The sequence below is a fragment of the Canis lupus genome, chromosome 3, assembly GCF_048164855.1.
Source record: "Canis lupus baileyi chromosome 3, mCanLup2.hap1, whole genome shotgun sequence".
Classification (NCBI taxonomy): Eukaryota; Metazoa; Chordata; class Mammalia; order Carnivora; family Canidae; genus Canis; species Canis lupus.
The window spans coordinates 69783326-69810388 of NC_132840.1; the positions used below are offsets into that span (position 1 = coordinate 69783326).

At 52.2% G+C, this 27063-nt stretch overlaps 1 protein-coding gene across 1 annotated transcript; it reads left to right on the top strand.

Annotated features, from left to right (window-relative positions):
- Positions 1 to 4386: 4386 nt before the first annotated feature.
- HTR3A (5-hydroxytryptamine receptor 3A) lies at positions 4387 to 18762 on the top strand. The gene is made up of 9 exons (XM_072812459.1): positions 4387 to 4672; positions 6960 to 7126; positions 7970 to 8014; positions 10362 to 10471; positions 11932 to 12101; positions 15022 to 15182; positions 15727 to 15937; positions 16029 to 16250; positions 17697 to 18762. The coding sequence occupies exons 1-9, from the start codon at positions 4606 to 4608 to the stop codon at positions 17993 to 17995; spliced, it is 1452 nt and encodes a 483-aa protein (XP_072668560.1). The 5' UTR covers positions 4387 to 4605; the 3' UTR covers positions 17996 to 18762.
- Positions 18763 to 27063: the final 8301 nt, after the last annotated feature.

The following is a 27063-nucleotide window of genomic DNA, read 5'->3' on the forward strand; positions in this document are numbered from 1 at the left end:
AGCCCAATGAGCCTGTCTTTTCAATTACAGCAATCAAGGCAGGACTGGGACCCCCATCCGTACATGGGATTGGATCCAGAGTCCAATCAACCTGGGTCTCAATTCTACCGAATGTTCTGGGACTCAGTGGCATCAGGCAGTTACTGACCCGGGCTTTCGAGTCTGTGGGATCTAACACCACGCTCTCCACTTATCAGCTATGTAATTCACACAGGTTGCTTAACTTCCCTGTGCCTTTTTTAAATTTTAATTTTTTAAAAAATATTTTACTTATTTATTCATGAGACACACACAGAGAGAGAGGCAGAGACACAGGCAGATGCAGAAGCAAGCCCCACGCAGGGAGCCTGATGTGGGACTCGATCCTGGGACTCTGGGATCATGACCTGAGCCAAAGGCAGACGTTCAACCACTGAGCCACCCAGGTGTCCCTTCCCTGTGCCTTTATTTTCTCATCTGCAATATGGGAATCATAACATCTTCATAGGAAATAAAGATTAAATGTGATAAAGTGTTTAGCACAGTGTGCTAAACAGTGCCTGGCACACAGTGTGCTTGGCAAATGACAAGGACTGTTGGTGAAGTGGATCAGAACCAGGCATTCCAAGGACCAGGATCTAGACAGAGAAAAAAAGTCATGATGTGACATGATGGGACACCAAAGGAAGAAAGGCCAGGAGGGAAGAGACTGCTCCTCCTGTCTCCTCCCTGTAAAGGCCACTGCTGCCTCTTTGGGCAGAGAAACTAGGAAATGTGAGTCAGGCCTCCTCCCAGCCTGCTGGCTTCCACCATGCCCATGGGGAGACCACCCCTAAATCTTTCATCCTTCATGCCAGCGTGTGTCGGGTCCCTGGAAGTGGCTGGAGGAAAGGCTCACCTGCCTGCTCCCTAAGCCATCCTCAGAGAAGAGAGGCAGAGCCCATAGGGCCCCTATGATCCAGTGCCAGGTGTGGATATGCAGCCAGTAGGGCTCCATGGACCCCCCTCCTCAAGTGGACAAGGGAGGGTGAAGAGGCCTCTCCCATTCGGAACAACCATGACAAGCCATAAGCCTTCCCCAGCCCTTCCCTAGCAGGTGGGCGCCTGGTGGGGCCAGCTGTTACTACAGGTTGCAGAATTTTTCTAAGTTTATGGGTTTTAAAAGGTCAGGCTCTTTGGTGGTAAAAGTTTTAGAGACCAGTAAAATTTACTGGAGAAGATGGGAGACACGGCTCTAATGAAAAGGCTGGAGCCAGGGGCCTACAGGATCTCAGCTCCCCCCTTATGGGCCGTGGGAACTGAGGCAGGTCCCGGAGGCTCTCTGGGCTCTGTTTTAACCTGGAACATCGTGCTGAGGGGCAGGACAGTGGAGGCCAGCGTTAGCCTGGGCTTGTAACTACCTCATGACACCGAGTCCCAGGGCTCTTTCTAGGATTTGGACCCAGGTGCGTTGAATTCTAGAAAGCCCCAAACCCATGTGTGAGGCCAGTCCTCCTCGCCCTGGTGTTGGGAGCCCGGGCCTACAGCTCCTGCATTCTCAGGGCTTTTCATTACCCTCGCTGGGTGGCTGCCGACTGCGTGTCTGCCTCCACTCCCTGGGAGGAGCCTGGCCGTCTGCAGGCAGAGCTCGGGAATCAAATTAGCCAAGGCCTCTGCTTTTCCCTCGTCCCCACCGGCCAAGGAGAGTTCATCAAGGCCTCGCACTAATTTTTATCTTGTTTAAAAGGGACAAAAGTGACTCCACAGTTTCATTGGAGGCAATTTACACCCCGCCACTGGCCACAGCTCCAACCACCCCCGGTCTGTTGTGCCATCAAATCCATTAATAGGAGATTTCTTCAGGGGAAACTTGATTGCTGCTCCATCAGAGAGGCACGCAGGCAATACATCTCCATTCCAGGCCGTGGCCTGCCCGGCTCGCTATAATCCTATTACCTAAGAAGCTAATTCTCTAATGCACACACTGTACCGAGACATCCTCTCCCCACCCCCACCCCCACCCCCACCCCAGCACGGTCGGGCAGTCCCAGAGGATCCCAGGAGCTCAATGCAGAAACCAAGGCTTGAGGCTCAGACGACAGGGGCTCCAGGCTTTCTTGCTGCCCCTGCGTGGGCCTCGGCACACACCCCGCCGCAGTGTGGAGGGCCAGCCTCATTCGGGCCGTTCCCGCCCCCCCAACCCATCCTCTGCTTCTCGGCTCAGCCTCTCCTGCAGCCTTCTCTTCTCTTCCTCCCTCTGCGCCTCTTGTGCATCTACTCCTAGCTTCTTCTTTCTCAGTTTACTGCCCATTTTTTTCCTTCTTCTCATTTTCCTTTTATTTTTTACTTCTCTTCCTTCTTCTTCAGATCCCCGTTTCCTGTCGTCTCACCTTCTGTCTCTGTGCACCCTGCTTGGGCTCTGCACCTCGCACAACGAGCTCAGTGCCCGATGCTCCTTCCTGCTCTCCATCTCCAGGTGGCTGGGCTCGGTGGAGGGAATGGGCTCCAGGACACAGTGACCTCAGCCTGGGGCAGGAGACAAGTGCCTCATGAGTGTATGCCAGGAGCCCCCGGGGAGGACAGAATGGGGCATTTGGGGGCAGTGGTTAGGGCATGCGGAAGGCAGCAGCTAAAGGTTATTTGTTCTTGAATCATCGATGAAGCAACTGTAATGGAAACCCCAGGTGGCTTGCTGCCAAGCACCCAAGCTGGTGATGCCCACATGGAGGGACCCGGTCAGTGCTTGGTATAATGCTCCATGCAGATTCTATAAAGCACATCAACGAGAGGAAAGATTCTTCTAGAAATTTGCAGCAGATTTCTAGGGGACAATGGCCAAAAATGGAAACGAGCATGAGCCTAAGAATCTTTGCATATCAAGCCAGATGCTGGACTTGAGGATGCATTTAGGGATCCACTAGCACCCCTTCTGAGTCTGGACTCCCTTAAGACCTCAGCTGGGAGCCTGGGGGCAGGCTGGAGGCCTGGGGGCGGCCTGGTTCTTCTTGCTCTGTCCTGTTGTCAAACTTGGAGTCTGAATGCGTTCATTCTGGGCTGGGGGTGTCTAGCTCTCTAACTTCTCTAGAAATTTAGGGGGTGCCTCTTATCTTCTATTTTACCACTTGTCCCCATCTCCATTCCTCTAAAAGGAATTCCTAGAGGTGATTTTCCTTGTTTTTCTGGATTGTGCAGTGAAGAAGCACAGACTTACAGGAAAGGTAGCCCAGCTTCCTCGAGCTTGACCAAACGTTCCAGAACCAGACTCTGGCTAACAGCCATATGAAGGGACTCCATCGGTGAAAGGTATAATGCAAAATGCAGATTTCATCACGAACGTGAATAAGGAGAAAAATCCGGATAAAACCAAAAAGGACTCGTCCCTGCCCAAGATGATCTTTTTTAAACTTAATTACAATTCAGAAAATTCTTCCTTTCTACAGTGTTCCTAGCCTCTGCCATACTTAAATTCAAATGGAAAAAGAATTGAAAGGAATAAGAATGTTTTGTTGGTTGAAGCTTGCTATAGGTGCATGTTGCTTTTAACACACTCAAGGTAGAAAAGTCGGCTCCTACTCCAAATGGTGAAGTGGGAGTGGGATTCACTCAAACAAATTCACAGCGATACTCTTCTCAGACAATTTTGTTGGCGCACAGTTGGATATCTGAAGGATAGATCCATTCCTATTCAATTTACAAAGGAAAAAGAAACACTTCTTCCAAGAAAACATTTAAAAGGAAAGTGTTGAGAATGCTCATGAATTGATATTAAGCAAAGAAAGGAATGGGATGCAGAATTAAATGCGTGGTATATTTACTTCATTGTATACATAGTAGAGAAGAAGATTATAGGGGAATATACACCAAAATATTAACAGTGGCTGTCTCTGGGCAGTAAGTAAGCCCACAGATGATTTTAATTTTTCTTCATATTTTTCTATAATCATGTATTACTACTACGTTTTATGATACATATTTATTATGTCTATTAAAAATATATAAATAGGTTGGCATAGTGCTAATTATACATACATATATGTATTACTACTTAAATACTCAAATTTAAATATTTAGATGAGAGAAATAAATATTTAGATGAGGACAAAGAAGCAGACGCGTGGTAACCCCAGGTCCCCTTCCTCAGTCTGCAGAGATGCCGGGTCACCTGCTTAGCTAGGGGCACACGCTGCCTGCCCCTGCTGCCTCACCCACCCTGCCCCAGCCCCGTGCTACCAAAACATACTTGCCACAATGAAGGTAGCAGCCCGAGCACCTCCCAGCAGACAGGCTGCACCCTTGCTGCAGGGGGTCCTGCCGCCCTGTCCCCCAAGCTACTCCTTGGGGAATCTGGCCAGGCCACCTGGCTGAAGGGGCAGGCTGAGCCCGGCCACATGACATCAGCTGGGCGGGCTCCCCTCTCACTGGCTCCTTCTCCTCCTCGCCTCCCGCCCTGAAACCTGATCCAGCTGGAGGATTGACTGCCCTGGTGGTCCGGGCAGTGTGAGGCTCCGGCCTCAGAGGTGTGGAAGGCAGCCCGGAGACACCGCAGGCTGCCTGGGACATGAGGCTGGCAGCGTGTGGGCAGGCTGCTCCTGGGCGCGACTCACCCTGAGGCCACTCCGAGGCACCCCACACCCTGGAAAGCTCACCATGCTGTTGTGGGTGCCGCAGGCACTGCTGGCCTTGCTTCTACCCACGCTCCTGGTGCAGGGAGAAGGTAAGGGGACGGTGGGAAAGCACACAGGATTTGGCTGGCCACCTGCAGAGGCCGGGCAGGGGATGCTTCATTCCCCCAAGGGTCGAGGGAAGGAGGGTTTTGGAGTGGGTGGTGCTGCAGGAAAGTCAGGGATCTTGCCACATGTGAGCACGAGAGAATTTTAAGGCACCGTGGTCTACCTCAAAAGTTGGGGCAGTTGAGTGCCAGGTGAGAGCAGCGCTTGCTGAGTGGGGCCCAGCAGCAGCCTGGTCTGTGGGAAACGTGTCCACAGGTGCCAGAGAGGGGCTCCTCTCTTCTTTGCCCTGCCCCTAAACTCATCGCAAGGCAGCTGCAAGACACCTTAGAGCTCATTTGGTCTACCCCTTCTGGCTACAAATGGGAATGCGGTGGTTCAGAGTGGGGAAGTGATTCACTCAAGGTCACACAGCGCCTCAGCAATGGAGTGGGGACCAGAGCAAACAAAGCCATCCTTCCTCAACTTCACTAGTCCTGTCACATGGGTTCCCTGGGCTTCCTTTCCTTAAGTTCCCTTCCAGAGCTAAATTGTGGTGACACCAAACTTCTCTACATTCCCCCACCCACCCTTTCCTGCTTTCCTGGGATACAAGGTGGTCGGGTCACAAAGGGATCTATTTTCTTTTGCTACCAACAATACTGATTCCCCATCCCAGACGGGTTTCCGCCCCACCCAGAGCTAAGTCGGAGTTGGGGCACAGTTAGGATGCCGTCCCGCGGCTGGAGGGAGGGAAAGGCCTTATGCATGCAATGGTTTGCCTCCCCTGAGCTGTCACTGGGACAACACGCCCAGGCTGCGTGTTAAGACTCTGGTCTGGGGCCTCCCGGGCTGAAGAGAAGTACTGTCCCTCCCAGCAATGGCCTTTTGCTCTGAGGCCTGTGGGGCCCTCTCTTCTGCTGTTCAGATTCCCCAGCAATAGGATCAGGGCTGTTGTTGGTGTAGTGAAGACACACTGAGATTTGCACTTGAATCTCATTTCTTCCGCTTGCAGGGCACAGCACCCACCTTCCTGAGCTTTGGGAATTCTTATCTGTAAAATATGCTGTCATGACAGCCACCCCCGTGGCTGCTCCAAGATTGAAATGAATAATATGTTAACTGGTATGATTCCACAGGAGATACTCAATAAATGGCCTTCTGCCTCTCTCTGACCTTCTCTGTTGTTCTGAGGGAAACTGAAAGTTTGTCCGGGCTAGGCGGGTGGGGAGAGGAAGGGGGGATCTGTAGGAGAGATCGGCTGTACAGGTTGCACACATTATATAGACAAGACGAGGGAAGAGGCAGCCTTGTTTAGAGAAAGCCAGGCCCGCTGGCACCTGGTCTGTGAAGGACCTAGGTGGTGCGCTGCCAGGCTCCTGACACCCTTTGCTCTGGGCCTCTAGGGGCTCCCCTTCTCTACCCCTTACCTTTCACCTTCATATTTCTTGGCACCTTTCAGGAAGTGCTTCTCCTATGCCCCAGAGGGATGACAAAAATGGGGACAAGCACCTAGGGGTTGGGTTTTCTCATCACCGTTTTGTCCTTGGAGGCCTCCAGTTCTGGGAACAACCCAGTTTCTCCTCGCCTCCTGTACACCTCACGCCTAAACCCTCTTCCTAACTCCACCAGGTCTGACCACAAGCAACCCTCTGAGGGACACCTGGCCAACCCACCACCAGGAGTTTGTGTATATATGTGGCTGAAAGGAGGGCATTTTGCAGGAAGGAAAAGGAATGTCAGATTTCACTGGATGTGTCCTTTCTTTGTCAATAGCAGGCTGGGGCCCAGGAGCCACCGGGGACCTAGGCAGATGCTGAGATCTGACCTTAACTGAGGCAAACCTTCATGCAGACCTGCGGGCTTACAGATGGATTGTGCACTTGGGGCCACCTTTCATTGCAGCCCCCCTCTCTGTCCAGGACCACCTCCTGGAGTCACTCCTCCTTAGCCCCAGTGCCCTCGTCCATCCCCCACGGGCTCACCTCCTCTAGGCTGGGGCCAGCCCGTGGCCCACTTAGACCTCACCTGTCTTGCAGCACCTGCTTTGACAGCCAGCTAGCACCCTCCTTACGTGAGTGTGTCCGTTACCCTTAGGAGACAACAGCTTCGGATTGGGGCAGGACTCTCTGCAGACACAAGGTCCCAGCGGTGGGAATTTCAGTCTGTGGGAGGGATCCAGGGATCTGAGGTGGAAATAGTGGAGATATTTTCCTTTAAATAGATTTCAAACCAGGGCAAGAGAACTGGGGGAAGCCTCGGGCTCTGATGCCCACTTTGAACTGTTCTTCCCAGCCAGGCACTGGAGGCACCTCCAGGCCCAGAACACCTCCAGGCCCGCTCTGCTGAGGCTGTCAAATTACCTCCTGGCCAACTACCAGAAGGGCGTGCGGCCTGTGCGGGACTGGAGGAAGCCAACCACGGTGTCCATCGACGTCATTGTCTATGCCATCCTCAGCGTGGTGAGCACTTGACCCCAATCTGCCCAGCTCAGAGGTGGACCTTTTGGGATGGGAGACCACGGAAGGCCAAGTGACCCCTGAGCAGTACAGTGGACATTCAAGTACCCAGAGTACCCATGATCCAGCACAGACCTGCGTCAGGACAGACTACATCATCCACCACCTGCACAGCTGCCCAAACCAGAAAACTGGGGTCACCTGCCTGGCTGCCTCTCCCAACCCTTATGGTTAGAGAGTCACTTACCGCAGGTGGTTCTTCACTCGTGGTAACCACGTCTCCACATAGGTTGTTGAGGCTTCAACTGTCCTGCTCATCTCTAGGCCCTTGGTGTCTTACACAGGTCCCTGACACACAACAGGTGTTGGTAAATGATCTTTGCAGAATTAATTCTAAACCAGTGATGCATCTTTCTCTCTGTGTGGTTTTGCACCTCTTGACTCCACACTAGGGCAGGAGAGAGATCAGATACAGATACAGATACATAAAATTATATAGACATAAAGAGAGATGATATTTTTTATATGTCTCCTCTTATCTTCTACTATGCTATATATATTATACATGTAAAATATATGTAATGTGAGAGACATATGTATAACATGTAAAACAGAAAATAGTAGAAGATATATATATATATGAAATTTTAAAATATTGTTTGTATTTCTTTCTAGGTGTGTCTAGTAAGAGACCAAGTCTTCCTGGTTGACCCCATTTTCCCTTTTCTTCACAGTCACTTTCCAAAGGAATAGGGACACAAAGCAGCAACTCCTTTGGGGGAGGGGTGTGCAAGGTGGACACCCGCCCACAGGGCCACCAAAGCTGAGTTTCCTTTCCCTTCACAGGATGAAAAGAACCAGGTTCTGACCACCTACATCTGGTACCGGCAGGTGAGCCCCCAGCCCTGCGCCCAGCCCCATTTCCTGGGACCAGGGCTTCCCCTTCCAGGAAGGACTCCTCCATCCCAAAGGAATCAGGAATCTCAGAGGCCTTGGTGAGGGAAGGGGAGCAGGGAGGTTCAGAGGCTGACTCACGAGACCTGGGAGTCTGGGTCTTCTCCTCTCAGGACTGGCAATGGAAGGAAGTGTAACGCTCAGTAAAGGAGCAATCCTCCAATCCCCTCTGGTTTCTGAGGGTTTTCAGAGTCCCTCAAACAACCATCTGTCGTCCAGCCTCCATGGATGGAATACCTCTAGTGACTGGGAACTCCATGAGCGGCAACTACACTTTCAGACAACTCTAATTGCTACAAAGTTCTTCCTTCTAATTAAGCCAAATGTGATGACAACCAAATTGGGTGATTGACATGGGGCAATTCCATCCACTAAGTCCTCACACCTCGGCCACCTCCCCACTCTCCCAGCTTCTGACCCGTGTTGCTCAGGCACTGGTGTAAGGCCTCACTCTCTGAGGCCTGTACAGCACTTCTGGTGGGGAGCTGGCGGAGAGGCAGGCAGACATGGGGGTTCCAATGCACAGTCTGGTCCTGCTCTGGTAGCCCCTGAGCTGTGGGGCAGATGTGAGAGCCCGAGGGAACCGGAACGGCTGGAGAGGGGGTGCAGGAGACGGGCCCAGTCCATAGAGGTCAAACCTGAGAAACACTCTGTCTGGGGACATGCCTAGCATATGTGGGTCTCGGCTAAATCCCTCCTGCTCTTCACGAGCATACTCCACTACCACTAGCTCAGGGGGCAAAGAGTGGGGTGGAGGAAGATGCTAGAACGTTAGTTCCTGCAAGACTGCTCTCTTCCACCTCGCAGAGATCTCTCTCTCTCTCTCTTTTTTTTTATTGGAGTTCAATTTGCCAACATATAGCATAACACCCAACAGAGATCTCTTAATACAGTGCACACCCCGTGTCAAGGGAAGGGGCCCAGCAAGAATAGGCAGCCTGGAGCTCCTTTCCTGGGACATCTGGCCTAGGTCCCATCCCTCTAGGTCACTTGTCTGCCCAGCAGTGAGGGGACACCAACCAACCAAATTCCAGTGACTGTGCTAAGAGACCAGAATCAGAGACACAAACTAGACTCAGGCCCTGCCCACAGTGAGTTCACAGACTGGTGGAGGCCACAGACTCATGAACAGACAGTTGAATGCAGCAAGACAAGCACCCCAATGCAGCAAGAGCAAGAGGCCAATCATGAGAGCACAGACGAGACACATAAGAACCCAGCCTGGGATGTGGGGGTCATGGAAGGTTCCTGAAGAAGGCAGCAGACAGATGCTTTGGTTAAGTCTGGAGGGACGAGTAAGACCTCCCTCAGGGGAGAAGACGGGGAGTGCAGAGTGGGAGAGCACGGGCATGCAGAGACGCGGGGTTCCACTGCATGCGGCTGGAGAGAAGAATCCCAGAGAGGCCTGGCAAAATTAATGAGGCTAGAGAGAAGGCTGGAGGGCAGATTATGCAGCCCTTTGTTGGCCGTTTAGCTCTATCCCAAGTGCAAGGGAGGCCACTGGAGTTTTAAGCAAGGGAGTAATGTGATTAAATTGACATACTTTTTTTTAAAAGATTTTATTTATTTATTTGACAGAGAGAGAGGGCCATGGGTCTTGGTCTGCTCATACGTAAATTGGGATAATAACCAGGTGAGAGCTGGTTATTGTTAAGTTTTGATCAACGTGTTGTTCACCATCCTGTCAGAATGATCTAAAATGTCAATTCAGGGGTGCCTGGGTGGCTCAGTCGTTTAAGCGTCTGCCTTCACTTGGGTTATGATCCCATCATCCCGGCATCAAGCCCCACGTTGGGCTCTCTGCTCAGCGGGGAGTCTGCTTCTCCCCTTCTCTCCCCCGCTCCACTGCTCATTCTCTCTCTCAAATAAATAAAATCTTAAATAAAAAAAAAAGAAAAAAAAAAAAAACAAAGCCCTAACACAGCACATCTCTCCCCTGTGAGGTGCATGTTATTTCCTGCTATACATATGAGCAGACTGAGACCCAAGATCCTGCGGTTGGTGAATGGGATTTTCAAACAGGGGAAATGACCCCATGCCTTCCTGGGCACAGCTTCACCTGCCTGGGTCACACTTGCGTGCCGGGAGTGTGTGAGCACAGAGGTTGGGGGGCTCTGGGGTACTGCTGATTCGGGTGCCACCAATAGCCAGCTTCCCCTGAGAAGATGATCACTGCTGCCTGGCCACTGAGTGGTGAGGTCATCTCGAGTTGTCACTGCCCACACACACACCCTCCGCCCGAGTTGGAGGGGGCTGCCTGTGACCATCCCCGCTCCTCCCCTAGTACTGGACTGACGAGTTTCTCCAGTGGAACCCCGAGGACTTTGACAACATCACCAAGCTGTCCATCCCCACCGAGAGCATCTGGGTCCCAGACATTCTCATCAATGAGTTGTGAGTGCTGTCATCTGCTGCTGGGCGGCCGGGGCTGGGGAAATACGGGGCATGGGCACAGGGACAAGCTCTGCTGTTGCCTGAGTCCCTTGCAGGCTTGCAGAACTGGAGGTAACTGTAGGATTTGGCTCGGGTCCCCATCCCCCTTTGTTGTTGTTGTTGTTTTTCTCCTTTCTTTCTCTTTTCTTTTTAAAACTCCTCTTTTTCTCTGCCTGATATTGAATCCTTGGTCTTGGTCTGAGGGCTCCCTCCCTGGGAAAGAGAAGCCAGTGAACGAATTCCCACTGTTACAATAGCCGAATGAGGGACAGCTCCATTTTTAAAGTGAGATTACCGAAAGAGATGAAGTCCCCCAGTGGTCACCACCTCTGGTCACAGGGGCGATTGAAGCGGGGAGATGCTCAGACCTCTCAGGTCACATGAGTGCCTGACTGGCTCCAGCTTGCACCCCCAGTGAGAAGTGGGCGCCGCCATCCTTTATTACCAGCAGCTGAACACTGTCTCATGAAGCTCCGGCCAATATCTCTTCCCCACATCCTTCAGGCTCCTCCAGGCTCCACTGCCTGGGCCTCTGAATGCTAGGGTTGGAGGATGGCTTGGCGAGACGGATGGAAGGAGGAGGTGACCCAGAGCCAGTTGCCCCCCACCTAGTACGCACTGCATTGCCCAACGTCCGGGGCGCCACTCACACTGTTTTTCAGGGGAGGCAGTTGACCTAGCGCCCCATGACCTGCATAGCTCAGGCTGGAGGGATCCCAGTGCCTGGCTGGATCACCAGTTACATTGTGAAGTAGCCTGATCTTGGTTTCTCATCTCTCAGCCTGATTCCACAGAAGGGTTCAGGCTCAGGATCCCCAGCTCAGGCCATTCTGTGCCACAGTAGTCACTTGGGAGAGTCTAGGGGTTGTGGATCTGCCAAGACAGTGGAGCTAAGTTTTACAAGACTTTCTCACCTTGCCTCAGTTTTTCTCAATGATGTCTCTAGTTCCTTCTTCTCCAGGCAAGATTATTCTCATGTCAACAGGACTTCTAGGGATGGGAAGCAAAGAGAAGCCCGAGTCAGGATGGAACCCAGGGTTCTGCTTGCCCACCAGGCCTGCCCATTGCCACTGAGCTGCTAGCCCTGGGAGCTGAGCTCTGCCCAGCTGGGCGGGTGGTGGAGCAGGGACAGCTGGGCATGCTCCTTCCAGCTGGCAGCTGTGAGGTACCTGGATTCCCTGCTGGCCCCCTGTGGCTAGGTTGCCAGGGGGAATAAAGGAGAAAAGCCCTCTGCTGCTTGGAAAGTAGCCTTGACAATGGCAGGTAAGAAAGCCTAACATAGATAAGAAAACTGGAGAAACAGGCCAGAGAAAACTGCGCCACCCAAACCTGTCCTGAATTTCTATCCCTGCCGGGTGGCTCAGACACATTGAGTCTCCCAGAGCTTCTTGAGCCCCCAAACTGGCCTCTTCCCTGACCAGTGTGGACGTGGGGAAGTCTCCGAGTATCCCGTACGTGTACGTTGGGCATCACGGTGAGGTCCAGAACTACAAGCCCCTCCAGGTGGTGACCGCCTGTAGCCTCGACATCTACAACTTCCCCTTCGATGTACAGAACTGCTCCCTGACCTTCACCAGCTGGCTGCACACCAGTGAGTACTGCACCTGGGCTCCGGGCAGGGGGTGCAGCTTGGGAGTAGAGCACCTGTGGGAGGAGGACCACCCCCCCACCCCCAGGAGGCTTTCTCCTTTATCCAAGTTGTGTATTTTCTCAATGTCACTGAGCCTGTTCCTCATCCTCCAAACCGGACTCTATGGTCGCCCTTGCTGCCTCCCTCAGCTGTCGCAAGGGTCCAGTGAGACAGTGTAGCTGGTGGCAAGACACTCAGTGAAGCCAGGATATGGCCCTAAAAGTCCCTCACTTGTCTTTTTTTTTTTTTTTTTGGTATGCAAACAAAGTGGAATGAGGCTTTATTTTAAACTATGGAGGAAAATCCTAGAACATAGAAAGAACATGGCGAGGGCAAGAGTCAAGTGTGGGCCGAGGAGGAGTCCTGTGTGCTGCAGGACTGGAGGCAGAAGTGACACGGGACTCTGTGAACTATCCTGGGGCCTGTAGCCACTGGGATCTGACACAGCCTCGAGCCACCCACCTTTGGGCAAAACTGCGGGGCAAGGCTTGGGAATATTCCGGATGCTGGCTTTTGGGATGCCCAGTGTTGCTCTAGGACCACAGAGGTCCCTCACTTGTCTTCTCTTCTCCACTGATACACCCCCCACCCTTCTCTCCCCTAGCCTTTTGCAGTAACCTCCTAGCCGGTCCTTCTCCAATTCATGTTCCTCACAGCAAATGGGGAGAACTTATTAAAATTAAAATGTAACCATGTCACTCTCTGCTTAAAAATCTCAGTGACTTCTGGCACTCCTGAGGCAGAACTGAAATCTTTCCCTCCATTCCAGCCTTCACCCCATGCACGCTCCCCTGAGCTCAGCCCCAACCCCCGATGCCCTCCTTTCCAAGCCTGAGGCTCCTTATTCTCTCCCTGTATCCCAGGCTGCTTCCTCTCCTGGGCTACCGTACCCCTCTTCCTTCCTCTTCCCCCACCCCCCACCACTCCTGCCACCAACCCCGCCTAGTACGGCCAAGTCCCCTGCTCACTTAATCCCAGCATTGGCTCAGTGCCTCTGGGAAACCCCTCTTATCCCCAGACTAGGCCTCCCCGTTACCCAATTTTGTAGCATCCTCTTCTCCCCGCTGCCATTGCACTCGTAGGTGCTTGTGCAATGTCTGCTTCCCTAGCAGAGGCGAACCCAGAGAGGGCAGGACCATGATCTCTGATCCGCCTGTAGGTCCCTGGCACAAAGGAAGGTGCCCGGCAACTTTTATTTAGTGGATGAATGCAAGATGTCACTAAAGTCTCATGAGGTAAGTGATCCTTGTACTCCTACAAGAAGCCGTCCCTCATTTCTGTCTGATTTTATCACATTAACTGTAAATTACAAAAATAGTAATACCTAAGTTCCTTGGACAAAAACCAGAATTACAAATAATCTTTGACTGTTGACCTCTACCCTCAATCCCAAATTTTTCACTGACTTCCCACACTAAGACTTCACAGCTTTTATCAATATGAGCTTCATATAGAAGCTTCATTCACTCTTCCAGATTCTTCTCTATCCTTTGCATATACGCTACATACACATCTAAGGAAAGAACATGAAAATTATTTCATAGGTTTTTATTTTACGAAATGTATCATCTATGCTCCTGCTACCTGATTCCTTTCACTCAACAAGAAGTCTTAGACATTTTTTCCAAATCACTACATATTTAGATCATTCTCATAAAAGAGAAAGCTATCCTGCCAGCTGTAGGATAGCTTGGAGCTTGGATGCATCATAGTTTATTAAGTCTTTTCCTGATTGGTGGACATGTAGATCTTTCTATATTTTGCTGTAATGGATACTCCTGGCCTTCTAGTGTATGTCTCTTTCTCTAGCATAGATGCAGAGAAGTAAAACTGCTATTCTCTAAGTGAAGATTTCACTTATTTCCCTAGTTCTGTTTCTTTCTTTCTTTCTTTCTTCTTTCTTTCTTTCTTCTTTCTTTCTTTCTTTCTTTCTTTCTTTTTCTTTCTTTCTTTCTTTCTTCAATCTTTCTTTCTTTCTTTCTTTTTTTCTTTCTTTCTTTCTTTCTTTCTTCAATCTTTCTTTCTCTTTGCCTTTCTTTCTTTCTTTCTTTCTTTCACATTCTTCCCTTCCTTCCTCCCCCCTTCCCTTCCTTCCTTTCTTTTCCTTCTTTTAGAGAGAAAGCACACATGGACAAGCAGGGGTAGAGGGGCCAGAGGGAGAAGAAAAGAGAGAATCTTTTTTTTTTTTTAACATTTTTTATTATTATTTATTTATGATAGTCATACAGAGAGAGAGAGAGAGAGGCAGAGACACAGGCAGAGGGAGAAGCAGGCTCCATGCAGGGAGCCTGATGTGGGATTCGATCCCGGGTCTCCAGGATCGCGCCCTGGGCCAAAGGCAGGCGCCAAACCGCTGCGCCACCCAGGGATCCCGAAAAGAGAGAATCTTAAGCAGGCTCCACACCCAGCGCAGAGCCCAATGTGGGGCTCAATCTCATGACCCTGAGATCATGACACAAGCTGAAATCCAGAGTCAGATGCTTAACCAACCGTGACCTTGGGTCACCTCCAAGGGTAGGCAGCCCTATCAGGAGAAAGGTGAAGAATGTTGACTTTTGCTCATTTCATAAATGGGCAACCCTAATGGAAACCTAGAAAACCATTTTTGAAAGGAGTGGGGGAGACACAGCGAGAAGGAGAGAGGGGCCTTCCTAATAAGTAGTTTGGTTCTGGTTCTTTGCATTTTGCTGTGTTTTTGTCCAGGCTGTCACTCCCCTCACTGCAGCCCCACCCCCAGAGGGGCACCGTGGGCGCTGTCACCTCATTGTGCAGCCGAGGAGACCCAGCCTGCCGGCCAGGAGCCAGTGAGCTCAGCCCGGTCCCAGGTCCCGCCGGCTCTGCACACCCCACTCCACAGCCGCCTCGATTTCTTCCCTCTCAGTCCAGGACATCAACATCTCCCTGTTGCGCTTGCCGGAAAAGGTGAAACTGGACAAGACCATCTTCATGAACCAGGGCGAGTGGGAGCTCCTGGGGGTGCTGACCCAGTTCCGGGAGTTCAGCATGGAGAGCAACAGCTGCTATGCAGAAATGAAGTTCTACGTGAGTGGGAGCGGGCATGCTAGGGGGGATGGCTTGGGGGGTGGGATGGGGGGGATGACGGCTGGAGGGGGTGGGCTGGGGGGATGACGGCTGGGGGGGTGGGCTGGGGGGTGACAGCTGTGGGGGCGGGCTGGGGGGATGACGGCTGGAGGGGCGGGCTGGGGGGTGACGGCTGGGGGGGCGGGCTGGGGGGGATGATGGCTGGGGGGTGGGCTGGGGGATGACGGCTGGAGGGGGCGGGCTGGGGGGATGAGGACTGGAAGAGGTGGACTTCAGGAGGCACGGGGGTGGGGTGGGGGTTGGAAACCTCTGCAGCCCTCGCCTCAGCTGCAGGGACACACTCCTGCCCTGGAACCACAATGAAGTGGGCAGGGAAACTCCTGGGTGGCCCTTGCTCCTCCTTGGCAGCCATAGGCTGGAGGGAAACCATCCAGGGCCTTCTCTGGGCAGCCCCGCTGGAAGCCGCAGAAGCTGGCCGGGCTGGTGGCTCCAGGGGGGAGCGGGTCTGCCCCGGGTGCCCCCACCGCTCCTGTCCTGCCCTTAGGTGGTCATCCGCCGGCGGCCCCTGTTCTACACGGTCAGCCTGCTGCTGCCCAGTATCTTCCTGATGCTCATGGACATCGTGGGCTTCTACCTGCCTCCGGACAGCGGCGAGAGGGTCTCCTTCAAGATCACACTCCTCCTGGGCTACTCCGTCTTCCTGATCATCGTGTCTGACACGCTGCCGGCCACGGCCATTGGCACTCCCCTCATCGGTAGGGCCCACTCTGGCGGGGGGCGGGGGGGAGCGCAGTGTGGCCAAGGCCCTGAGAAACCAGCCCCCTCCCGACCCTGCCATGCGCACAGGTGTCTACTTTGTCGTGTGCATGGCGCTGCTGGTGATGAGCTTGGCCGAGACCATCTTCATCGTGCGGCTTGTACACAAGCAAGACTTGCAGCAGCCCGTGCCTGCCTGGCTGCGGCACCTGGTTCTGGAGCGAGTGGCCCTGCTCCTTTGCCTAGGGGAGCAGTCAGCTTCTCGAAGGCCCCCAGCCACTTCCCAAACCACCAAGACTGATGACTGCTCAGGTGAGAAAGGGAAAGGGCCAGGGTGTGGGGACATGGTGGAGAGTCTCTGGCTGGATGTGACATGCCCGAGTCTGGGTGGGGCCTCGAACTTGGGTGCTGTCCTGCACCTGGCACCCCATGCCAGGCCTCACTGGGAGGCAGCAGAGTTCAGCCAAAGGCCTCAACGAGCCCCCTTCTTACAAAACCTCTACCTCCTCTCATCAGCCTGGGCATGGGTAGAGAGAGGGAGAGAGTTCCAGAGGCTGAGCAGGTCAGGAGCAGAGACTTCTGGGCTGGGAGTAGTCCTTCTCCAAGATGGACCCCAAAGGGAAGCAATTGGATGCCACCCAGGCAGTTATGGGACTTCTTACCTCATGTGACTAGGTCTGCAGCCAGCATTTCCAAAGCTCTTGCACTCCATCAGCTCAGAGACCTGGTCCCTTCGAATTTCAGACATCTATGAGACAGAGAGACGGGGGGCAGGGGATGTGAAATGAGGAGCTCATTCTCCCTGAGACATTGTTGCCGCCACCATCTGGGGGTGGTGTTCCTGGTTTGTCGGTGTATTTGGGCACGTGCATTTCTGGTGCACTATCACACATCATCCACAGGCTCCCTGATAGGATTCTCATTCTCATTTGTCAAATGAGGAAACAGAGGCATAAGGCCAAATAGTTTGCCTTAAGTCACAGAGCCAGGAACTGGTGAAACTGATTGGAACCCAGGCCCATCTGATGCTAAGTTAGTATTTTTTAACCACTCCACCCCCTTGTGTCCTACCTTCTGGCAAGAGCTAGGCCTTTCACAGAAGGTCTATGACTAACCTGAGACCACCTCAACATGATCCGATGAGCTAGTACACCAATCTAATGACTAGCTTCACTGCTCACCTGTAAGGGCCATAGCCAAAGGTGTATTTCCTGGTGCAGAAGGACTTGGAGTCCTGGAGAAGAGGACACCAAGGTAGTATGGCATAGTGGAGAGAGCAGTGAATTCACAGCCCAGAAATCTTAGGGCTTGGTGGCCTCATTTCTAAATGATGCTCCAGCTGTGTGACCACAGACTAGTCACTTCACCTCTCTGAGCCTTTGTACCTTCATATAAAATGTGCACGTAGTAATCACTCCTACTCTGCTTCTCTCATGTGGCTATCATGAGGCTCAAAAGAAATAATAGATACTAAATTGCTGGGAAGTAATAAACACCGAATTCATGATCTCAATGACTGGGGAAGTGGATGGAGGATGTGCTAAGGAGGAGTATACAGGAATCTTCAACTGTGTTTCTTTCTTTATTTGCATTAGTCAGATGATGGGTTGACAAATAGGAAAGTTAATCTCTATACTCTTTACACCTGAAATTGTTCATAATAACAACTTCTGCAAACCACCACAGAAACAGAAGGGACAGTGTTTGCACCATCCTGCTGGGCCTCCCTCCTTTGCCAACACTCCACCCTTTTTCCAGACATGGGAAACCACTGCAACCATCTGGGAGTACCCCGGGACTTGGAGAAGACCCCAAGGAGCCGAGGCAGCCCCCCACCACCACCACGGGAGTCCTCCCTGGCAGTGCGAGGGCTCCTGAAGGAGCTGTCTTCCATCAGGCACTTCCTGGAGAAGAGGGACGAGAGCCGAGAGGTGGCCCGGGAATGGCTGCATGTGGGCTCCGTGCTGGACAGGCTGCTCTTCCGCATCTACCTGGTGGCGGTGCTGGCCTACAGCATCACCCTGATCACCCTGTGGTCCATCTGGCAGTATTCTTGAGTGGGTACGGCCCAGCATGGGTATGGGGGAGTCAGGCACTGGTTAGAATGGAGATGGGAGAGTTTCAGGGCCCAGAGGATGTCACGGACTTCTTCAAGACCCTGTCCAATGCCAGTGTGTCTCAGCAATTCTGAACTAGGGCTGCAACTCTTTCCCAGAAAGCTTGGTGTTGCAGACCCTTACATTCCCACCCCCTGCCTCCCACCCCCACTTATCATGGCTATACAACACACAGTCTTAGGGCAGCCCGGGTGGCTCAGCGGTTTAGCGCCGCCTTCAGTCCAGGGCCTGATCCTGGAGACCTGGGATCAAGTCCCACATCAGGCTCCCTACGTGGAGCCTGCTTCTCCCTCTGCCTGTGTCTCCGCCTCTCTCTCTCTCTCTCTCTCTCTCTCTGTCCTACATGAATGAATAAATCAAATAAATAAATAAATAAATAAATAAATAAATAAATAAATAAAACACAGTCTTAGATGGGGAAAAACCCAGGCATTCCCTAACTTCATTCTATTTATCTGTGCATCAAGCCTTAGTTTCCCCCTTGTCACTTCCCAGCATAAGGCACTTTGGAATTCTGCTCATCTCCCTCAACCTTGTTTTTAGATTCAAGGCAAACCAACTCTCTCCTGCACAGGCCTGATAACACTGCATTAGGTTTATCGACCCTAAAGTCTCCTCCTCCACCTCACCTATGGCCACTTCCCTGGACACTCATGTTCTATCAGATGATGGAGGGTGAGGGTGGCTGAGGGGAATAAAATACAACTAAGCCCTAAACTCCCTTCTTAACCGTTTGTCAGAAGCTGGGTGGGTGGAAGAAGAAGTTTAACGTTACTGGTGGAAATGAGGTAGGGGTATTGTCCGCAGTTTCCGTTGTTTGGTGCTTCCTGCCCCAGAGAATCAGGAGAGGTGACTAAACAGTGGCTGTTAAGAAGACACAATAGGAGGTGGAATTCAAGGCGGGAGGATAAGGACCACCAACACTTAGCAATGGAAAGATGAGGAGGGGGAAGCTCAGTTCTGTTAACCCCTAGAAAGATGCCGGACGTGTCCACACAGTCCCGTTACCGTTCTGGACTCATGGTGAAGCTGGTAGCGAGCTCTCTCCCTGCAAGAGGTTCCTGAAGCACAGGCAAGGGCATCAGCACCACGGTCAGCAGCCACTGGTTTGGTCTTAGGAAAACCAAGGCTGGAGCTTCACTATGCGAACTCTCCGCAGCCAGGTGCCGGCACGTTCACCCAAGAGCAGGACCCTGAGAGAGGCAGAGCTGGCGTGGTCTTTGATGTTACCTACATCTTGGTCCCGTCTCCCAAACACGAGGGTTTATAAGACATGCTGAGGAGGGCCCCAACTCTATCACTCCGTCACTCCAGCCATCTAACAAGTGTTCAGAGGAAAGGAATGCCAGACCCCCACTAAGACGGCCCTTAGTGTCACAATGTTTGCCTGAGACTTTCTCTGGTTATCCCTTTCTCATTCCAGCCTTATCCCTCTCCCCAACTTGGCTGTCTGTCCTTCAGGGGAAGACATGTTTGAGATGGAATGAACCTGGCCAGTCTAAAAGGAAAGGACCCAAAAGGAATATCTCGGATGAACTGTCCTGGACTGGCCAATCATAAGGGTTTCAATATAGAACACCTAAAGTGATACCTTTTCATGACCCCAAACTGCAGTTCTAGTGTGTAGACCATCCTGGGAGGCTGGGTGGAGGGCAGGCCTAGGGCCCTTGGGAGCTTCAAGACTGGGAGATCCTGCAGGCTGAGGAAGGAGACTTACGTGTTTTAGCTGCTCTCAGCTTCACATGTTCCCCAACATGCAAAATGAACTCATTAAATAGTATCTAACTGGATGCCGGTTCCTAAGGTGAACTGGGAATGAAGTTTCACCTGCTATTTCCACCCCAGACATATGTGCTTTTGCTATTAATTAGGGATTTAGTGTTTATCTTTGTTTTGTTGTTGGGTGGATGTCAGGTCCTTCAGCAAAAAGCAGGAGACCATGGGGCTGGGGATTGGCCCCATTCATAGTTGTTGTCTCCTGTTGAGCAGAGATTGTGTTAACAGTGGGCATTGTTCATCCAAACTCTTTCAGGATGGCTCTGGAAGCTCCCACTTTGAAGTCTAGTCTTGGGACCAAAAGCTGCCCCACTCCACTGGGATTTGCTGGAGCTGCTCATGCCACCAGCTGAGTCTCATGCCTCAAGCCAGAGAGAGAGAAAGGTGGACAGTCTGGCACTGTCAATGCACCACTGGTCAGTAAGTGGGTGGCTATTGACGAAGTGTCCAACCAGAGAGCTACTAAGACACTAATCAACCTATCGATTCCTCATCTCCCCCCTCCCCACCCTTCACCCACAATCAATGGGGCAACAGAGCCCAGCATTGAGGCAGCCAATTAACCACCTTGAGAATGAGCTGCCACGTGTAACATCTTCTGCTCCACTAGCCACAGCCAATCAGCTCATCGATCGGGCATCCAGACTGTGCTGCTCAGGGACAGGAAACTGAGGCCCAGGGCCAGAGAACCCCCAATGTACTACCTCTCATCCATCAATACCTATCTTGAGCTTCTCCCAAGGAGACCTTTACCCTATCTGGGATATGACAATGCCCAGAATTTCCTTCCCACCTGTTATGTCTTCCAGAACCTGCTCCCTTTCTTTCTCCTGCTGCTTCAGCTCATTGGCTCTCATAAGAAAATCAGATAGAAAACCAGAAACCACCTATGTCTTTGTGTTTCTGAGAAGCTTGCTGGTCCTCTGTCTTCTCTCCACTCCTCTCCTGCAGCCTTCCCTTGCTACCCATGATACTTCAGCTCTCACCTCCTTTTCCCATTCACCCTGCTTTCCAAACCTGTCATGTCGATGTAAAAGATACTACTGAGGGTCCGAAGCCTTCTAGCCCTCTGGGAATTCATGGCTGGTACTGCTCCAGCCGTGGAGCGCACCACCACCATTGCATCTGGGAGGCTGCCTTTCCTCCTGGGCACTAGTCACCTGGGCTCCATGACCTCAGGGCTCCTGATAGGAGTGGACCTCCCCTGGCTTCCAGGATAGTCCAGGGAGAGGAGCTGAGCTCAGGGTCAGGAAAGAGATTTCCCTAAGAGAACAGGAGAGAGGAAAAGTTGCCTGGTGGGGTGAAGGCGGGGAGGGAGAGCATGTGGAGAGGTGGGGTTCAGCAATCACTAGCCAGCTTCTCTTCCCTCCCCTACCTCCCCCCAGCCTCTGAATCAATACATTTTGAATCTAATCTAATAACAGAGATTTAACGAGGGGATAATGCGCGTGGAGCGGCCAGGCGCTTTGTCTCTTCTTTCATGCGGCAGCTGGGGCCCATTATCCGGGGACAATGTCCCATGCTAATCACTCCCTCTTTCCTCCGAGTGTTTGGGGAGGGGTGGTGGGCAAAGAGGGCAGCTCCTCCCTGATTGGAGAGGAGGTAGAGGTGGGGGAGGAGGAAGAAGTCGAGAAGGGTCTGGATGGCCCCACACAATTGTCTTGACCTGACACCAACTCATTGGCCCTCTCCCCAGGCCCACGCTGTCCGCCCTGACCAGTCAGGGGCAGGGAGCCCTAACTGAGCACAAACAACAGATAATTACCTATCAGCTGCAAGTCCCAGTGGCTGGGAGCTGGGTGGGTTTTTTTTTTTTTTCTTTTCTTTTCACTAACTTGGTCCTCTATAATTTAAGCTCTCCCATTAATGCTTGTGATTGGCCAGCCCTGACTGTCATAGTTAGAGAATTAAATCGTGGTTTTAGAGACCAAGAATGTCCCTCCCTGAAACACAGCCACTTCTTCTCTCTTCTCTCTGGGACTTTTGTAAATGGGCTTGACCTGCAGGAAGAGGTGTGAGGTTAGACTAGCAAGAACTTCCTGAAAATCATCTTCTTGACACAGATTAGATTGGGTATCTGAAAGGGAAAGAAGGGAATCTCATTTTTGAGAAGTCTTGAAAGAAAGAGAGCCCTGTGTCTAGGTTGGGAAGGTACAGACCAGAGAGGAAAGATCTGCCTCAGTTTCCACTGTCAGAGCTCTAGCTGGAGGGAGCCCGATACCTGCAGTGGCCACTCCCCTTCATTTCTGCAACAGTTATGGGAGCACCATAGGTGAGCCCAGTAGCTGCCACAGACTTGCATCTTGGCCCCATCACATGCCAGCTGTGAAACCATGGACAAGTACTTAGTCACCCCACCACACCCCCCGTGCCTCAGTCTTCTCATCTGCAAAGTGAGGATCATATTAGTACCTGACTTATCAGTATTGTGGGCACCATGCTCCCAACATGGGACAAAAGCTCAGGGAAGCATGAGGCTGGGGTCCAGAGGTGTCTCCTGATAGCTCAGCCCTTCCTCCATCTGCTCATATCACATTTTGAATGGGTGAGCACTTTCCCCAGGGAGACTGGAGATGAGACCTTCATCCTTCTTGTCCCCATTTCAGAGATGGGCAGGGCGAGGCCAGAGGGAGTTCAGGTTCCTGTTCCCAGCAGGCTGGATTCAGACCTCTGTGTCCCATACCTCTGGGTCTCCTTTTCTCCTATTCCTACCCCCCTCCCTTCCCCTGCACATTCCCAACTCCTTTGCACAGAGTTCTTCCTTAAAACCACAGCTTTGACTTCCTGCTCTGGGAAGGTCTTTGCATGCCTATCCTGATCCCAGACCACTTTCTCCTCTTCCATCCCCGTGTCCCTCTGCGAAGAGAAGGAAACTCTTGGCAGAGGGACACACCATGAGAATGACAGCGGGGACGGTGAGAACCTAGGAATCCACTTCCACGTGTCTGGGAGAAGCCTTCCCCGCCCCACCCCCACCCCCCCCCAAAAAAACCTTGGCCTAGGCTTTGGCTTGGAATGAGATGTCAATCTTTGCCCAGGGGAAGGACAACCCTGTCTTTTTGAAGTCTGTCCACAAGGTGGCAGCAAAGTCCAGAGGTTCTATGGAGAGGTCTGGAAACATTACCCCCTTCCCTTCTTCCCCCAAGGCCTCTGAAGCACCTTCCTTCAGGCGGGCCCTTTTGTCCCATTGCCCCCTCCATGCTGATCCCTGAGCATCTGACCCTCTTGCTTCTGTGCTCAGGCCTGGGCTCCACCTTAAGCCACACATTTGGTTGCTCCTCTGCTTGCTGCTTAGGCAACGAAGATATTGGTGCCTGATAGCAAAGAAGCTGTTTTACCCAAACCTGTACACATACAGGCCCATGGAGGACTCTCAGCCCTTCTCTTCTGCTCATGTCTCCAGGGCCGCAACCCTGGCCTGTCCCAAACTGGCTGAGATGGTCCTCAGTGGTCCCAGGAAAAGAAGGAGAGAGGCAGGTGGTGCCCAGAGCAGGAGGAGCTTGTTGAGGGTCAGTAGTCATACAGGGGTGGTAAGACATGGAGTCCAACAGCTCTGGGGTCAGCAGTGAAGATGTAAAGTTGGTCCCAGGTAGGGGGGACGAAATAATGCTTTTACCCATCCCAGCACAACACTACCACGTTCTCCTGCTGTAAAAAATCACCAATCTAAAAACACAAATGTGTTATCTTGCAGTCCTGAAGTTCAGAAGCCCAAAATCAGCATTGTGTTCTTTCCAGAAGCTCTAGGGGAGAATCTCTTTTCTTGCCCCTTTCAGGTTTTTTTTTTTAATTTTTTTTCAATTTTTATTTATTTATGATAGTCACAGAGAGAGAGAGAGAGAGAGAGGCAGAGACATAGGCAGAGGGAGAAGCAGGCTCCATGCAGGAGCCCGATGTGGATTCAATCAGGGTCTCCAGGATCGCGCCCTGGGCCAAAGGCAGGCGCCAAACCGCTGCGCCACCCAGGGATCCCTCTCTTTCAGGTTCTTGAGGCCACCTATACCCCTTGGCTCATGGCCCCTTCCCCATCTTCAAAGCCAGGACCAGAAGAGCTTCAGACCTCTCTGCTTTGTCACGTCTCCTCCTCTGCCTCTTCTGCTTCCTTCTTTCTCTTACGAAGACCTTCATGGTTACAGGGGACTCACCTGCATATTCCAGAATCTTCCCCCCATCTCAAGATCCTTAACTTCATCCAGCGGCAAAGGTCCTTTTCCCCTGGTTGTGGTGAGATCACAGGCTCTGGGAATGCGGAAGAGAGTATCTCTGGGGGAAAGGCACCGGTCCATCTACCACTGTGAGATCTGGTGCAAATTGCTTAGCTTCTCAGTTACCTCATCTGTAAGATCCATTCAATCACAGTACCTGCCTTGTGGGATTATTACGAGGGTTTAAAGGGCCAACACAAGAGTCTAGCACAAAGTAAATGCTTGATGAATTTTAACTACGGTTTTCTTATTGCTCTTATGCATAAACCTAGAAGCTTCCCGCCCAGACCTCTGCACAGCAAAATGAGGTGTGATCCATCTCAGGCCCGTTTAGTTAATACATTTCTATTAGGCAATGTTCATGTGTGCAGTTGTTCATGGTCATGTTTCCTGCATTGTTTTATTACTTAGGAGAAGGGAGTGTGAAAGCAGAACCCTGGAAGCATGAGCCCAAGACCCCATCCTGGCTAGAGATATGGGATTAGGACCTGCTGGTTTTCAGCAGGCAGAGGTGCCTGACCATGGGTGGTAAGGTCTTCTCAAGGCAAGAGGTGTTCAACACAGAATGGGGTTTGAAATCCCTTCCCCTCTCCCGATCCACTGCCTTTGTCTGAGAAAGCACACAGAGGCAGGAGAAGGGGCAAGATGACCTCTCAAGGACCTTCCCAGCTTAGGGTGCAGGAAATCCTGCCTTTCCACCGAGGTAACACTTAATCATGGCATAAGCTCCAGGTCTACACTCCCTCCTTTTCTCTTGCCTGGCATATCCAATCCCACCGCCCTTTCACCCAAGGACTCATTTGTCTGGTTCTCACCAATGAAGCTCCAATCTATCTGCCATATGCGTTTGGCATTGGGCTTAAGATTCCCACCAGGGGCTCACTCCTCAAAAGCCTTGCGAAGGCGAGTGGGGCTGGTCCTCCTACTTGAGCCTCAGCCAGCACGTGCTTGCTCACATGTGCCGGGTCCTTTACAATAATGGTAGTACACTTATTTGTCGTTGAGTGATTTGCTTCACGTTTATTCCTGGCTCTCAGCCTGTAAGTTTCCAAAGGCAGGTGTTTGTGGTCCTACTTGCCGCTCACGCAGCGCCTGACACGCAGCCCGTGCTTTGCATCTGGTGAGCGATCAGTGAATGCACTGCAGCTGGGGAAAGCGGCCTGCATGCAGAGGGAGACCTCATCTGAAACTCCGTGTCTATGCCGCCCCTCGGCCCTCACTGTCTCTGCCAGTTTGGGTGGGAGCAGGGAGGCCCATACAAGAGCAAGATCCCGGGCAGCTGAAAGGGCCCTGGGAACTGTGCGTGGCTGGCGGTCCTGAGGACACTGGGTGTCTGTGAAGCTCCTGATGCCACTTCCTCAGTGACCCTTAAGAGAAAGATATACTTTCTGCTGGAACTTCCAAATTGAGCCGTAGCTGTTTTGGGGCTGTATCTGCCAAAGTAGTGGGCTCCCACAGCGGGGGCTGCCTGCTTCTTACTCGGCTCTGGATCTCCAGGGCCAGACATATGCCTGGCACAGGGTAGAGGCTTAATGTTTGTTGAATGAATGAATGAATGAATGAATGAATCGATGAATGAATGAATGAATGAATGAATGAATGCGGTGGTGTGGATTCTGTTTGAATCTGTTTCTCCTAGGATGACCATATAACTTGTCATCCAGGCCAGAGCAGTTTTGTCCTGGAAATGGAGGCAGTATTAATAGCTGCACATGGACAGCCGGCCCTAACGTGGGGTTGTCCTGGGCAAGCGGGATGTATGGCCACCCTGCCTGTTGCCTCTTGAGGGCCCTTTCCACGTCTGAGACCCTACCCCCAGCTGGCCAGCTGGGAGGCTTCCACTGCCACAAATTCTAGAGACAAGAGATCTCGGGCTGGGGGAGGGGAGGAGGCCTCAGCACTGCCCTTTGTCCACTCTGGGATCGTGGTTTCCCTCCTGAGGTTTGCCTCAGAGGTCGGAAGGATTTCCTGTGGGGTCACAGGTCAAATGCCACATTCCTTAGCAGAGCTACATGGAGTCCTGGGCTGGCCTCTGCCCTCCCACCTCCAAGAAGAAGGATGGGCTGATTCTGGAGCAGGAAGCAGCGTGAGGCAGGCTCTGGCAGGGTGAGGGGCTCGGAGGGCCCCACCATCCAAAGGGCTTGACCCCCCCCTCCACCCGCCAGCTGGAACTGCTGCCCTGTGCTTGGGTGGGTGGGTGGGTGGGTGGGATACAGTGTGGAGGGGCGCTGCAGACAGAGGGGATGTGCCCCATGGGATTGAGAGTTTGCTAAATGGGGCTGGGTTGACAAGGAATCCTCAGATAAACCATTGCCTTAGAAGTCTACTTTTCATTAATAATCCATTTTTATGGAGGACAAACCCCTAAGCCCCCTTCAGAGTCGAGAGGGAGTGCAATTGTGCTGCTAAAGGGGTAAATGGATCTGGATCTCTTCCAGCTTCCTGGTCGTTCCCTGGGGGCTCCCCAGAGTTTAGGAATGGAACAGAAAGTCCCCTGGGGCCAGGCCATATCTAAGCTGTAGCTCCCCTGAAGGCTTGCTATCAGGGAGATGGTGGGAAATGGGGGTGAATTGAGAGGTTCAATCCTGAGGGCCTACTGTGGTGCATGCTGGGTTTGGGATCAGTCTCACCATCCCCGGCATGCACCTGGGCCCCAGCTTAGGGGCTGCCATGTGAGGTTGCACAGGTTGAGTGCCATACAATCCTGGGGGTACCATTTATATGGACCCCAATGTGAACAGAGCCCCTTGGAGTCGGGCCCCTTAGGAAGCTCTATGATGAGCCTTTACATCATGCGAGTCCCTCAACCTAGAATGTCACTCTGGCCAGATCACCTTAGATCTTAGCGTAGTTCTTAGTACCGCCTCCCTGTACCCAGCACCCCACCCCCACCCCCCACACACCTCTGTTACACATTTACTGCATGGAATTGCCACAATCGGCTTCAGTGCCCGTCTTCTCCGCTCTTGCTCCCTGCCTTCTTCCTAACACAGCACCTGCCATGTCCAGGAAGGTCTCTGCAGCAGG